Here is a 14,443-nt window from a genome sequence, read left to right as displayed (position 1 = left end):
GCGACGATCGTAAACAATATTTAAATAGTTTCTTTATAGAACCTTTCCTGACATGCATGCATGCATGCTATAGTCTACAGCAATTTTTGCAAAAAAACCTTTTGAAAAATCTACAATCTATTACTTCCTCATTTTACAGACAAAAATCGTTTTAGAGTTGGAAAAGAAAACAATTGCCAGTCCGCTATGGCATGCAAGAGCCTTTTTAAAGACATAAAGTTTCTTAGATTCGTCAAGTTTGTTAGAAATAGCTTATCGAAAGCTTTAAGCAGCCGAAAAATTGTTGTCACAGGCGTCAATCGTCCGGATTTTTTTTACTCGTTTAATATCAAACGTAAGTGCATGTGTCCTATACGTGTTCAAGCAATTTCAAGCACATATATGTGGGTTTTTTATTCAAATTCACGGTATCTTGTAATAGATCTCTTCTTAATAACCGATATAGCCTTTGATATATAGCTATAATGTTTGTGATTTGGATATAGGCAAAGTGAATTGCCTCATGCATATGAATTTCTTATATATAAACCAGCATCAAAATAATGACGATGGCAAGGCCTTAATAATTCATCGTTAATTAAAACTACTCTAGCTAAAATTGCATGCAAATTTCAGCAGTCATACAAACAGGTGCATATTAGAAATATAATAATTACAATCAATAGTTTACATGATACTCCCGTATGCTATATTCCACTTTCGTTTCTATAAGCCCGCCAAATCATTACCCCGCGGCCTTTTAATATACAGGCATTCACTCAAGCGGCATATATTCGTACAAATTCTTACCAGCCAAAAGGCACTCGCATTAGTCTTAAATTTTTAACAAGGGTCGCAGTAAAAAAAATTAGTTTTGTATTATACCATTAATATTGATAGGAATCTTCTTAAATTGAAGAACTGCGCAATTCGCATAAAGATATATATGTCAAAATTACTGCTGCTGTTGCTAGACGAGCGGCGTAAAAAAGTAAACCCGGCATGGCAAATATTCAAAGGGAAAATGACATCGCAAAGGTGTGCATGTTTTACGTAACGTTTGTAGCGATACTGGGCTGTTTTCCGGTCGAATCGAGGTCGAGTAAAGTGATAAAACTCGGCGCTATGTTTTCGACGGAAAATTTAACAAATTGCCTTCGCGATCGCCTGTGGTTGATCAACAAAAACCTGACCCTTTCGAACCGATCGTTGGAATACAAGCTGGTGAACTACTCCATGAACGACAATCCGATTCGTGCTGCATTAGACGTGTGCGAAAACATTCTGAATGAGCAGGTCTTTGCCGTGTTCGTGAGCGAGGACAATTCCGCGGCGAACGATGCGGTCATCGGTATCTCTTACACGTGCGGGTTTTTTGACGTTCCTGTTGTTGGGATCGATGTGAGGGATGCAATATTTTCTGATAAGGTGAGTGTAGAATAAGGCAGGTGTAATTTGTCTTCGACATAAAGTTGGACCATTTTGCACGAAACAACTTTATAATGCTATATCACTCCCGCGCTTTGAATACCGCCTTGAGCATGATTGTCTTATGGGGGGAAGGTTGATATTAACACATTTTTTTTTGAAGTCATTTGAGCATCGCTAAAGGAGCCACTGTTGCAATAAAGACTCGATCATCCGTTGTGAGCTTGTGGACGAATTTTTGCATATGAAATTCTTATACAACCGTTTTGCATGAAACGCTAAACGGTTGTACTTACTTCGAACAGGTGATCGGCAAAGAAGATATATAAATTCATATCCTACCCTCATAACACGAAATTAGCTTCAACTCCTCGAGTGTGTCAGTGTATGGTATTTTCCTCAAAGATTTCCTTATATGTGTATTCTGCAATGCATCAGGGCTGTTTATACGGTGCTGACGAGTATTGTCGCTTCGGCTCCGGGAGTTTACGACATACGATGCGATACATATTATAAGGTCTATTTTCCACTTTCGCGTTTTTCATACGCACGTACACGCACGTAAAAATCTAAATCCTTATCAGTAAGTAATCTTTAAAAAAGTGAATAAATCGAAAGAACTTAGTCTTAGTTTTCCGCGTAGTTTAGTTTGCAAACCTTTACGTGCGTGTACGTACGTCCTAAAATCGCGACAGCGGAAACGACGCTGCCGCATTTTAAGCTTCAAATATATATAAGCTTCAATTTTTCAATGAACGTTACGACAAACGAAAAAATTCTGTCGGGTTTTTAACTGATAATACTGCTCTATGCATTAACGTTATAAAAGCACTCAGCATGCATGCAGCTGCTGACTTATCGTCGAGGAGCTACGAAAATGTTATATCTTAAGGCGTCAGGAAATGGCAACGGCGGCGTGAAAAATTTCTAGACTCCATGTTATTCATACGTTTTATTGTTTCAATTTTTATCGTTTCAACAGCATGAATGAGACGTAAATCGCGTAAACTTTGAATATTATAAAAAAACGCGTGCCGTTTAGGATCAGTTTACAACGCGAATCCTAACGGCGACGGCTAATAATTATAATTCGAGAACCAGCAAAAAAAATGAATGAATAATTAATGCAGAAGCTATAGACGTTGCTATACCCTGTCTATATGTATAACGGCAAACCAAACATTCTGCTGTTCCTGACGAAATGTCTAATCTAAAAGCTTCGTCGTAACCCTTTAATTTGTAGAACTGGTTACTGTGGAATAATTTAGTAAAACTTCTATCAATCTTGAGGCTGTATATATATATATATTGTTTTACGCCGTCAAAACAAAATACTTGAAATATAAGAATACACACTTCTCATGTATGGCATGCATCGCGAATTTATTGGAGTTTGAAGCTGATACGATAAGAGTTTTTAGATTAATAGAAGCATTGTACTAAATAATCATTTTTATCATCAAATATTCAAAGTCTACATTATGTAAACATCATCATAAATAATTAGTTATAATCTATAGCTATTTGCTTATATAGTCTAAAGAATTAATGTCTTTCAAATAAAGTCAAAATAGCATCGCAATTTGTTGCCTTGTTTTATAGCTATATATAACTCATATCTTGAGTTTTGTATAAGATTTTGTTTTTCAAAACATATTTTTTCTTACATTTCATCAAATTGTCTGCTGACCAAGGTTTTTTACTGCTATTTATAGTTTTGCCAATCATCAACCACAGTATTTTTCCTGTTTTAGAGTGTTCACCCTTCATTTCTCCGAACAGTGCCTCCATTTTACAATCAAGCAAAAGTCTGGGTGGAGTTTTTAAAGCATTTCAAGTGGAAGAAAGTGCTGACCATTACAACCAATGAGTATGAAAGCAAAACTCTCCTTGCAAAATTTCTTGCTCTAACTTCAAACAGCGATATTAAGGTAATAGTCCTGTAAAGGAGTTTGTATGCATTTCATTTAGGACAGATTATCTCAACTGTTTTAGAGTAAAATGACCATGGCGGTCAACATGGTATACGTGCCAAAATCTGAATCCGGGACGAAAGTCCTGAAAATGACCACACCCAGAAACAGCATAGTCGACATAGCTCTAAATCCTAAATAATCAAAGCTAAAATCTTTCTGAATTGTTTATATGGTTCAGAATAGTTGCTTTTAGGGGTGGTCACTGGAGGATGAAATTAGCCTAAGTTTCATATTTTACAAGAAAATGAATGTTTACCATTCCAGGTCAACTGCTAATTATGCATAAGATTACAGATTTACCTGGCAAAGTCTAATTTTTCCTATTTTCTAAAAAATTTTGCCATATGATGAAAAATCATGCTTCGTTTAGTATATTTATTATACATTTCCTAGGAAATAACAATGTTTTGTTGCGATACGACATATTTTATTTCACTTACCCCTGCCAGAACACGATTTCAGCCATAATTTGCAAATTTGATCGCCGTTTTTCGCCGTCCGTAGCAAGCGCCTTCCAGAAATATTTACTTTAGCACGATTCTACTTGACTAAAGAATTATTCAACCAATTTTCGAAGGGTTTTGAAGTAGTGCCATGTAATATTTTTTCATTTTTGTGTCCCTTGACATTTCATCAATTATGTCGCCATTGCAATGTTTCGCCGCCTTTCTGCACGATAAATGCCACTTCTTCATCCCCAGCTGAATTTTTTCACAGCAACGATAAATAATTGATAGTACAATAGCAGCTATCCAAAATTTAAAAGCATTTGTCCAACTTGGAAGTAAAAAACCTCCCTTCGTTTATCCGGGAATGACGTTCATGTGCGAAAGATTCAAACTCCGCTAGACCGCTACGAGTCCTCTTGGACAGCATTACGGGGGGACGAAAATTCAAGCATACATTTGTTCACAACCACAATCAGTCAACAACCCGAGTAAAATTTGTCCGTTTTGCTGTTAATATTTCTAATGGCAAAATTAACAAGTCTCCGCGTTTAAATTGTGTGTTCTTGCTTAGTTGCTTTCACAAAGTTGAAAAATAAATTAAATGTATTCGTGTCGTGAAAATGTAACCCCCCCTGCAATGTTGCCCACGAGCGTTTGTCGCACAGTGTGCGCTAGACTTTTAAATTATTTTGAATCTTTGCACTTAAATTTCACTCCCGATAAACGAGGGGAGGTTTTTTACTTACAAATGGGACAAATGCTTTTAAATTTTAGATAGCTGCTATTGTACTATCAATTATTTATCGATGCTGTGAAAAAAATACAGCTAGGGATCAAAGAAGTGGCATTTATCGTGCAGAATGCGGCGATATATTGCAATTATGGCGACATAATTGATGAAATGTCAAATGTCAAGGGACACAAAAATGAAAAAAATATTACATGGCACTACTTCAAAACCCATCGAAAATTGGTTGAATAATTCTTTAGTTAACTAGAATCGTGCTATAAAGTACAGTATTTGGATGGTGCTTGCGACAGATGGCGAAAAACGGCGAACAAATTTGCAAAATATGGCTGAAATCGTGTTCTGGCGGGGGGTAAGTGAAATGAAATATGTCATATCTCAACAAAACATTGTTATTTCCTAGGAAATTTATCGTAAATATACTAAACTAAGCATGATTTTTCATCATAGGCAAAATCCTTTAGAAAATAGGAAAAATTAGACTTTGCCAGGTAAATCTGTAATTTTATGCATAATTAGCAGTTGACCTGGAATGGTAAACATTCATTTTCTCGTAAAATATGAAACTTAGGCTAATTTCATCCTCCAGTGACCACCCCTTAAAGGAACCATTCTGAACCATATAAACGATTCAGAAAGACTGTAGCTTTGATAATTCAGGATTTAGAGCTATGTCGACTATGCCTTTTCTGGGTGTGGTCATTTTCAGGACTTTCATCCCGTATTCAGATTTTGGCACGTATGCCATGTTGACCGCCATGATCATTTTATCCTAAAACAGTGAGATAATCTGTCCTAAATGAAATGCATACAAATTCTTTAACAGTTCCTAGACTATAAGCAATGATACTTCATTGAATTTAGATAATTATTTCACATTCACTTCATTGAATTTAGATAATTATTTCACACTGTACTTTATGAGATTAGTCCACTCAAAATCATTATGTCTTTGCCTATGTACAGCTTAGCTCAACATTAAATACATACGCGTTTCGCAAAACAAGTGTTGATCTGAAGACTTTTTTACTCTTTGATTGACGCTGTACAGCGAAATAGGGCCCATAATCTCCCATATTTGGTGGGTACTGTATCCTATATTTATTTCTGAAACACTGATACTGAACATTTAACTCTAGATAACTTAACTTGAGATAACTTAACTCTGCTTTGTTATTATCTCAGTGTAAATTCTTAGAATAGAATTTAATTCGTATATACAGCAAGTAGGTAATTCTGAAGCCGATTGTATGAAAGCCGGATAGCGCTATCCACCAGATAGTGATTTTTTGCCCGTTTTAAAAATGCTTGAAAATTTCATCTTTGGAGCTAACAATTATTAAAGAGGATCCTCAATTTAGGATTACTGTAAGATTTAATCAAATTAAGTTATAGAAAACAACGGGCAACTTTAAAGCAATTGAAAAAAACCACTATCCGGTTGATATAGCGCTATCCAGCTTTCTTACAACCGGCCCCAGATTTCTTAAAACTGTATTATGCATGTTATTAAACCAGTTCTATATCTGTCTATCTTGATTGCCAAGTGCATGCATGCATGAACTATTAGCCATGTAGTTCTAACATTTACAGAGGCTCTTTGCATAAAATATGTTCGTGAAAATTAGCCAAGACTATGTTATAATAGTCTTGAATTTCAACATTCCATATACTGCTAGCTTTAAAGGTATGTTTATAACCTGGGAAAAAGCCAACTTCTGTAGTTAGTAGTAATTTGAAATTTCTACAGCGGCCTGTGTAAAAAGATGGTGAACTGGACAATCAGGATTGGCCATCAATTGAGCAAATTGCACACTATATAAACGTTAAACTCTGATGTTTAATATTTTACATTGAAATCTTCATTTTAAATAGTGCCAAGATTTGTAACTCAATGAAAGATTAATTACTTTGCACCTCACAATGCTAACCAACTTCTGTGGTTAGTCCCTTCTTGTCTGTATTGTATGCAAATTACGTTTTGTCCAATTGTCTGATAATTTTTAAAAAAAGTTAAAAAAACCCAGACAGTACTTGTAAGCAATCATAAGGCTAAGTTTTCTTTGACATATGTACTTCCCACAGAGAGTGCTACAGTCTGGCGAAAATTGATAATCTCTGGCATGTGCAGCTGGTCCATGATCAGGAAGGAGAAAATTATATTCAAGCTGTATAATTGTCACTCACGTGCATGTTCAATATATAAACTGGATCACTGATTCATTTGTATAGGTGGAAAAATCCATTCAATTGTTACCTGGAGAGTTGAACGTAACTGCGGAGCTGAAGAAACTATCAAAAACCATCTCCAGAGTGATTCTGTTCTTTGTAAAGTAAGTATATAGGATACGTGTATGTGATTATCATCTCACGGACCAGTATAAATTATTCTATCAGGAACGTGATGGGAATGCATGGGAAAGTGGAACATTTCGCCGAAGGCACCGCGGTAAACACACGGATAGGATAATGTGTGCCAGATAAATCGAGATTTACTGATAAAAAATTATCTATATAAATTATTATATCAGCTAGGTTTTTCTAAAATACAGCCGCATTTCTTTTAACATGCATTTTTAAGCAAATTCAGTTTCATTTAGCCTGGCTGTAACGGAATTAAAATCCAAGTCATGAACTATTTGCCATTCCTACAGCAGCCTGTGACAAACATTTTCAAAGCATGGAATTAACTGAAAATGATATGGCCTATGTGAACATTAAACTCTGACTACGTTTAATATTTTACATTGAAATCTTTATTTCCCGATGTCGATCATTTGTCACAACACAATACAATTATTACGCATATACATGTACAATAACAGAGGACATAAGTGTGACAGAGGAAAGGAACAGGACTTGCGTCCCAATTGACACCTGACCCCAACATTATAACTAGACTTTGCCACTTGTCGCCCACCAACCTATCGCAATGATAACATTCATATGATTCATGACGAAAGTACTGCAGTAATTAGAAATTAATCGATGAAGATGATTTTGCAGAATTAAACGAATCCTATAAAATTGCCCGCTATATTATATCTATACAGTTCTAGTGTTATTTTGTTCTTAGTAACGAAGATGCAAAAGTAATCTATCGTGATTCATCAAAGCTTTTGCTGGACAGAAAAGGTTACGTGTGGTTGGTGGCAGAACAAGCATTGACTGGACATGACGGCACCTTGTTGGCTCCGATCGGTAAATGTCTCAAAATCTTTTGTCGATGTTTCTTAACCATCACCAACAAAATAATGTAGACCGTAAACGACTTGCATTAAGGGCCAGAAATTCAAAAGAAAAACTCCAAAATGTCGCAGAGAAATGCATAATTTTCAGCCGTTTAGGTCTAGTTACAGTGAGTAGGAATACAAATAACTTTTCTCACCTGGAAGGCTTTTGTACATAAAATTCTTCAAAATATTGATAGCGTTAAAGTTAAACATACTTTAGAATTTTGCATCATAATCTTGTTATTAAACTAGCCTCGGCCCACATTGATCATGCAGTAACAGTCATTCTCCTTCTATAGGATCAATCAGCATTCAACTAGTTCAGGGATCAGACGAAAAGGCCCATTTATTTGATTCTCTCGACATTGTGACCGGGACAATAAATTCTTTGGAACTAGACGATGGCCTACAGAACATTAAATTCTTAGACAATGGCTGCCATAGTTCGACTCCGTGGTCTGCCGGTAGAAGCATTTACGAGTAAGAGTGCCTGTTTCTGAATGTAAACTAGATTTCCCTTTGATCAGGGCGTGGCAACCAGGGGTGTGTTAACGGATGTGATACCCCTAATTCACAATAAGAAAAAATACTTTGTTATAAATAAGAAAATACAGCAACAACTATATATGCAATATTTAGGGATTAGTCATATTCAAAATAGCCTGTTTCCAAAAATCTAGAGGATTTTCTCACTCTTCACCAACTATTACCCGCGTATTACCTATATTAAAAGCGTAGTCCATGTACGCGGAAGGAAAATTATCTTACTTTATCAAAGTTTTTCAGTATCAAATGACGCGCCCATGCCTGTGGTATGTACTTTATTTACTCGTTCAAAGTGTATTATCCATGCAACATTTGAAAGAGCAATTGGCTGGCAACTGTGTTCTTCGTGCAAATTTAAACCAAGTTTAGAATTAAGTGTAAAGTCTCATTTAAATGACGCTTGATCATTCCACATGCCCCCCTAATACCCTCTCTTTTGCGCAATTTTTAAAAATCCTAATCTGGAATATCCAGAATATAGTATTTTATTACAAGTTTATGACGAAATTCTGCTCAAAATCATATTGATTACTTCTCTCCGTATATTTTTCATCAATTTCATCCAATACGAATCCTAACTTTTGCTACAGGAAATTACTGAACACATCAATGCAAAACGGTCTCACAGGAAATGTCGAGTTTAATGATTTGGGTGACAGAAAACACAACAGATACAGAATAGTGAACGTTCAAAAGTCGGGTGTTCACGAAATTGGTGACTATCAAGATGATCTTGTCAGGATTACTGGCAGTATTGTATGGTTAGGAGATACCAATGAGACACCAAAGGGCACATACTTATCTAAACATTTGAGGGTATGTACTCTCTAAGGGCTGGTTTTCAGTCAGGAAAGTTATCTTCCTGATCAATAAGTATGGTTTTTTTGTGCTTAAAACAATTAGTTTTGGTTGAAAACACATGGAATAAGAAACTCTTCTGTCCGATACGGTCCGGTGGATAGTTTTCCTAATAGTTTTTGCTAACCTTCATGAAACTATATTCGTTTTGAAATTGACCTTGGGAATTTAGTCAGTTTCTTGAGAAATTTTTCATCATATTTAACAATTCTGATTAATCTATTGACATGACTGTTCTGACTTACTTCATGCTAAAAGAATTCTATTTGTGAAAAGATCAGTTCTATTTCAAATTTTAGTGAGATTAGTGTTGTATGTAACCTTTTAAATCAATATATGTTTAGATTGTTACAGTCAAGCAACATCCCTTTGTGTACGTAGAAGATCGCCCACCAGGAAATGGCACTTGCTCTGATCTAAATAAGGGGAATAAATACTACGTGGAGTGCACTGGAACGGTGTTTGATCTACACGAGGACCATGACAAAGAATATGGCGTTCATTGTTGTTCTGGTAAGAAATACAAATTTTACTCTTTGTACTGTGCTGCATGAACTTTGCTATACCATGAAGACAGGTAAGTATCGGTTATTATGCACCATGAGGAAAGGTGACATCAGGAACTTAAGGGAAGTGGTATGATTTCGCAATCTTTTTATTGAGGCTGTGATGCTCAGCTCATGAAGTTATGTTTTAAAGGTTTTTGCATTGGCTTGCTGAAACTGCTTTCGGAAAAGATCAACTTCACATATGACGTGCATTTGTCGGAAGACGGACGTTTTGGTTCCTTTGTTAAAGTGGGTAAAAGTTTACAAACTCAACTCCCGTATTTTAAACGGATTATTTCCATAAGAAAATGCTTTTTCAACATCAGTTTGAGTAACATCACTTTGATGATTGCCAAAGTCAATTACTAATTTAGCTATGACGATCAATTTGACAGAAACCGGGAAGCGAAGAGAAAAGATGGAATGGAATGGTGGGAGAAATACTGGAAGACAAAGCAGACATGATCATCGCCTCTCTGACAATCAATAATGAAAGAGCTAGGGTCGTTGACTTCTCAAAACCCTTTAAATATCAAGGAATCACTATTTTAGTGAAGAAGGTAAGGCAGGAAGATGGACGTATAGTTAGAAAAATTGCATCTTGAGCCGTTTGATCACTACAAGACTTTAGCCATCATTGACAGGTAGGAGTCATACCAGTTTTGGCTGGGAAGTCTAGTTCTAAATTAAAATGATACCATTTATTGCTCAAACGATGCCAAATATGAAAATATGCATGCTTTTTATTTTTTTTAGAGTGAGAACCCGAGCAGTTTGGGCTCGTTCCTTCGACCATTTCAAATTGAATTATGGCTGCTAGTTTTGTTGTCTGTTCACGTGGTGGCGGTAATACTGTACCTCCTGGATAGATTCAGTCCATTTGGTAGATTTCAGCTTGCCAAGTCTGACAAAGATGAAACACCGCTTAATCTATCGAGCGCAATGTGGTTTTCCTGGGGAGTCTTGCTGAATAGTGGGATTGGAGAAGGTACAAGACCCTTTCATTTGATGCTCATTAACCACGATTCTTTTTCAAAACTGCTACAAAAAGGTCCAGTTGCCGTACTCAAACTTGCGCAATTCGTGCATAATAAGCACGACACTCAACAACTCTACACTCCAGTGCAAACTGACTGTAAATAACTGGAAACGCTCTGTCATGTTAGGGGTGCAGTCAGTAACGTAGCCAGCGTGACAATTTGTCCCGCTATGCTAATATTTTGATGTTCATTGACTGTGAAAACAATTAATTTCTAAAGACATGAATAATTATAATAGGTCGAAATTTACATAGCGGGACAAAATCGTCAGGCTGACTACGCCACTGGGTGCAGTGTATAGGCTAGGCCTCCGGCTGACAACTCGTTTCGTTAATATTTTCTTCTCGTTGCGTTAACATAAAATGTACTATGCCAGATGCTTTTGTATATAGGTACACCTAGAAGTTTTAGTGCTAGAGTACTGGGGATGGTCTGGGCAGGATTTGCTATGATAATTGTCGCTAGTTATACTGCCAACTTGGCAGCGTTCTTGGTTCTCGATCGACCAAAGGCAGTCGTGTCTGGTATTGACGACCCACACGTATGTACGCATTCGAACTTTAGTAAAGCTTGATGCTCTGCATGTATATGTCTATGAAAACATTTCAAGAGTGTGCAATATTTATTTTGTTCATTAGTTCATATCGTTTTCAAAATGTTCAGCTGAAACTTTCGTGAGAGCTTTCGAAATTCGCATGGATTAACGCAAGCGCCAACCCGTTTTTAGCTGGGGATGGATCAATTGTCTTGACTGAAACTCCCCGATCATCCATCAAGGACTATCAGTAAAGTTCGTTTCACTTCATGAGATGGAATATCTTTTTACTTTATCATAAAGCAAGATAATGGCGGCGCCAGGGGGGGGGAGGTGGTGGGAATTGTAGGTCGACTGACTTTTTCGTAATGGTTTTGCAGACATCAAAATTAATTTCCATACATTGAATTTTTACTATTGAATCTCTATTACTTTAGCTACGAAATCCTACGAGCAGTTTCACGTATGCTACAGTTGCAAACAGCAGTGTTGATGATTATTTCAGACGTCAGGTTGAACTCTCTACAATGTACACGTTCATGAGCAAATATAATGTGGATTCTGCCGAGGATGGGATTGAAAAAGTGCGCGATGGGTAAGTTAATCACATTAGCAAAAAGTGGACTCCGATCTCGTTTCCAGGGCTTTTCCCGAAAAAAAAACGCGGGCGGTGTATCTGCATGAAAAATAAAATGGTGCCCGCCTGCCCTCTCAATCTTTGTTGCTTTCAGTTCTATTATACGATTATAACACAAATTCCTGCATATAGTAAATACTGCTGGCAAAAATATAAATAGAAATTGCATTTTTTGTTGGTAACCTATTTGGACAGGTATTTGAGAATTCATAGAACTGATAGAAGAGACGCTCTATATTTGATACTTTTCCGCAAAAGGTGCCAATGATTACACGCTCTTTCCGTGGTTACTAGAGGTTCTGAACAGAGTTTTAGTAAAACTTTATCTACTGTGTATTCTATTATAGGGAATTGAAAGCTTTCATCTGGGACTCGCCAATTTTGTACCACGAATCTTCAAAGGACTGTTCATTGACGACAGCAGGTGAACTGTTTGGACGCTCAGCCTATGGTATTGGATTACCCAAAGATTCACCGTGGACAAATGAGGTGTCGCTTGCTATCCTTAACTTTCACGAGAGTGGTAAAATGGAAGCGCTGGAAACGGCTTGGATTGATATTGGAAATTGCCCGGAAAGCAGCAATGCACCAGCTACACTCGGTCTGAGTCACATGTTAGGTAAGGCAGTGGTGATAGACTGAAAATTTGATCTCTCTAGACCAAGGACGAATGACCGGAAGAACGATTTTCCACGTTTTGATATGGTTTGTTATTCGGTAATTTTTTGTGAAAATATTCACCCCTTACCCAAAGTTTTGAGGCACGAACGCCTAAAAATTTGCTTTAAAAAAGCAGGAAAAAAATTTAAGTCTCAGCAATGCAAATACAATGTAGGATGCAAATACGAGAATGAACTGCTAACATTTTTGGCTTCCAAAACTGCCTTCTTTTAACGTCCGTAGAAAGAACCGAATGATCAAAATTGACCGGTAGACCGTTTTTTTTTTCACTTTTGGACCATGGTCTCGTGTTTGTTTTGGATCATGTTTCTGATGCTTTGCGCACATAATTAAGGGTTAGATGGTTAGATATAGTTACTGGAATATTTCATGAAGGCTGTTTTTCTTACCAGAGGATCTGAGTTGCATCTCTCAGAAATTTCTAGTTTATAGAGCGTAGTTCATTAATTTTTTGTTTAATCTGAGGCGTATATATATATGCGACTGGAAAAACAAGTTTGAAGTTTATTGAATAACTGAAATACCATTTATTTTAGGTGTGTTCATAATGGTGCTGGCAGGCATAGGTGCCGGGGTCATTATCATTATCCTTGAGATACTGTATCACAAACATCGTGGATGGCGTGCCGACCAAAGAGATCTTGCGAAGAAGACCACTGAATTATGGAAAAGTAATGTTATGATGACAAAAAATGGTCGAACTCACGCGAAGGAAAGCAATGGTGTGAACGGTGAACAGAATGGCCACGCGGTGACGGAGTCGGTAAGAACCAACCCAGTTTTCGTAACCGATGCAGAGCTTTATTGAACTATTATATTAAAATCATGCACGGTATTAATATTAATATTGTGCACTGTATAGTCGCTTGGCGACTGCATGTAGACAACGTTTACATGCGCAATAAACTTTTATATAAGTTACAATAGACATAAGTTACCATGCAGGTAATTCTTAGTAATTCTGGGGAGTTGAGGAAATGGTAATCTGTTACGGAAGCAATTAATATCCTATAAGGACGGTTGTTCGAAAGGCGTTTAGCTTACAGTGCATGGATAAGTTTAAAATTACCGTCATACATCTTGTGAATGACTGGGCCTACATATTATGCATTAAATAGTACACTGCATTAAAAATTTATATCCAAATATATTTAAGTTTAGTTGTTCAATAACCTAATTTTGTTTACCATTGTAATTTGTAAACATATATCGACCGCTTATAAGGTAAACAAACGTCTTTCGAACAGCCGGACGGCCCTGGATTACAGACGGCCCTGGATCGCCGTATATTATGTATATATATACATGGCTGCTTTCCACTTGATATATAGCCTATCGCACACGTAAATGTCTATAAATCGTTATATATGTCATATTTGAAAAAGCTAGTTGAATAAATCGGAAGTGGTTAACATTGCACATTGGAATAATTCCTGATTGCACGTCATCTTATCAAAATAAATATGAAATATAAGGTCGTAACAAATGTGATCAAAAGTTTCAAAACCAACCGTACCACCGGCTTCCACTGAACTTCGGCTTGTCCTCAGAATCAGCTGAAATATCACTTCGTCGACGTTTGAGCTAACCTCTGCGCCCAGAGTCCGATTAATATTGTTGTTTAGATTGCAACACCACATTCGCAACCTTACATTATTCTGGTAGTTCAACTGATCCTTTCATCCTGGTGCTCGCGTTCCCAATAAGTAGTTTCCCCAACCTTTTTTAGAGTTCACCTTTCAAGATCTCTTCTTCGCTTATATATTGATTCTAAAAGCCTGACGA

The 14,443-nt window shown here is 36.8% G+C and overlaps 1 protein-coding gene across 2 annotated transcripts; it reads left to right on the top strand.

Annotated features, from left to right (window-relative positions):
• Positions 1-420: 420 nt before the first annotated feature.
• LOC114535213 (glutamate receptor ionotropic, NMDA 1-like) lies at positions 421-13,722 on the top strand. 2 transcript variants are annotated; one of them, XM_028556596.1, is made up of 14 exons: positions 421-1,407; positions 3,162-3,338; positions 6,813-6,913; positions 7,657-7,781; positions 8,113-8,293; positions 8,950-9,175; positions 9,562-9,730; positions 9,917-10,014; positions 10,161-10,325; positions 10,522-10,753; positions 11,198-11,346; positions 11,778-11,935; positions 12,325-12,596; positions 13,195-13,721. In XM_028556596.1, the coding sequence occupies exons 1-14, from the start codon at positions 982-984 to the stop codon at positions 13,464-13,466; spliced, it is 2,751 nt and encodes a 916-aa protein (XP_028412397.1). In that variant the 5' UTR covers positions 421-981; the 3' UTR covers positions 13,467-13,721. The 2 variants fall into 2 exon arrangements, with proteins under 2 accessions (XP_028412397.1, XP_028412398.1); XM_028556597.1 differs by lacking the exons at positions 421-1,407; positions 3,162-3,338 and adding an exon at positions 3,972-4,932 and having other exon boundaries at positions 13,195-13,722.
• The last annotated feature ends 721 nt before the right edge of the window (positions 13,723-14,443 follow it).

This window comes from Dendronephthya gigantea, unplaced genomic scaffold (assembly GCF_004324835.1).
Source record: "Dendronephthya gigantea isolate DGI-Jeju-01 unplaced genomic scaffold, DenGig_1.0 000113F, whole genome shotgun sequence".
NCBI lineage: Eukaryota > Metazoa > Cnidaria > Anthozoa > Malacalcyonacea > Nephtheidae > Dendronephthya > Dendronephthya gigantea.
This window is presented reverse-complemented; position numbering and strand designations above follow the sequence as displayed.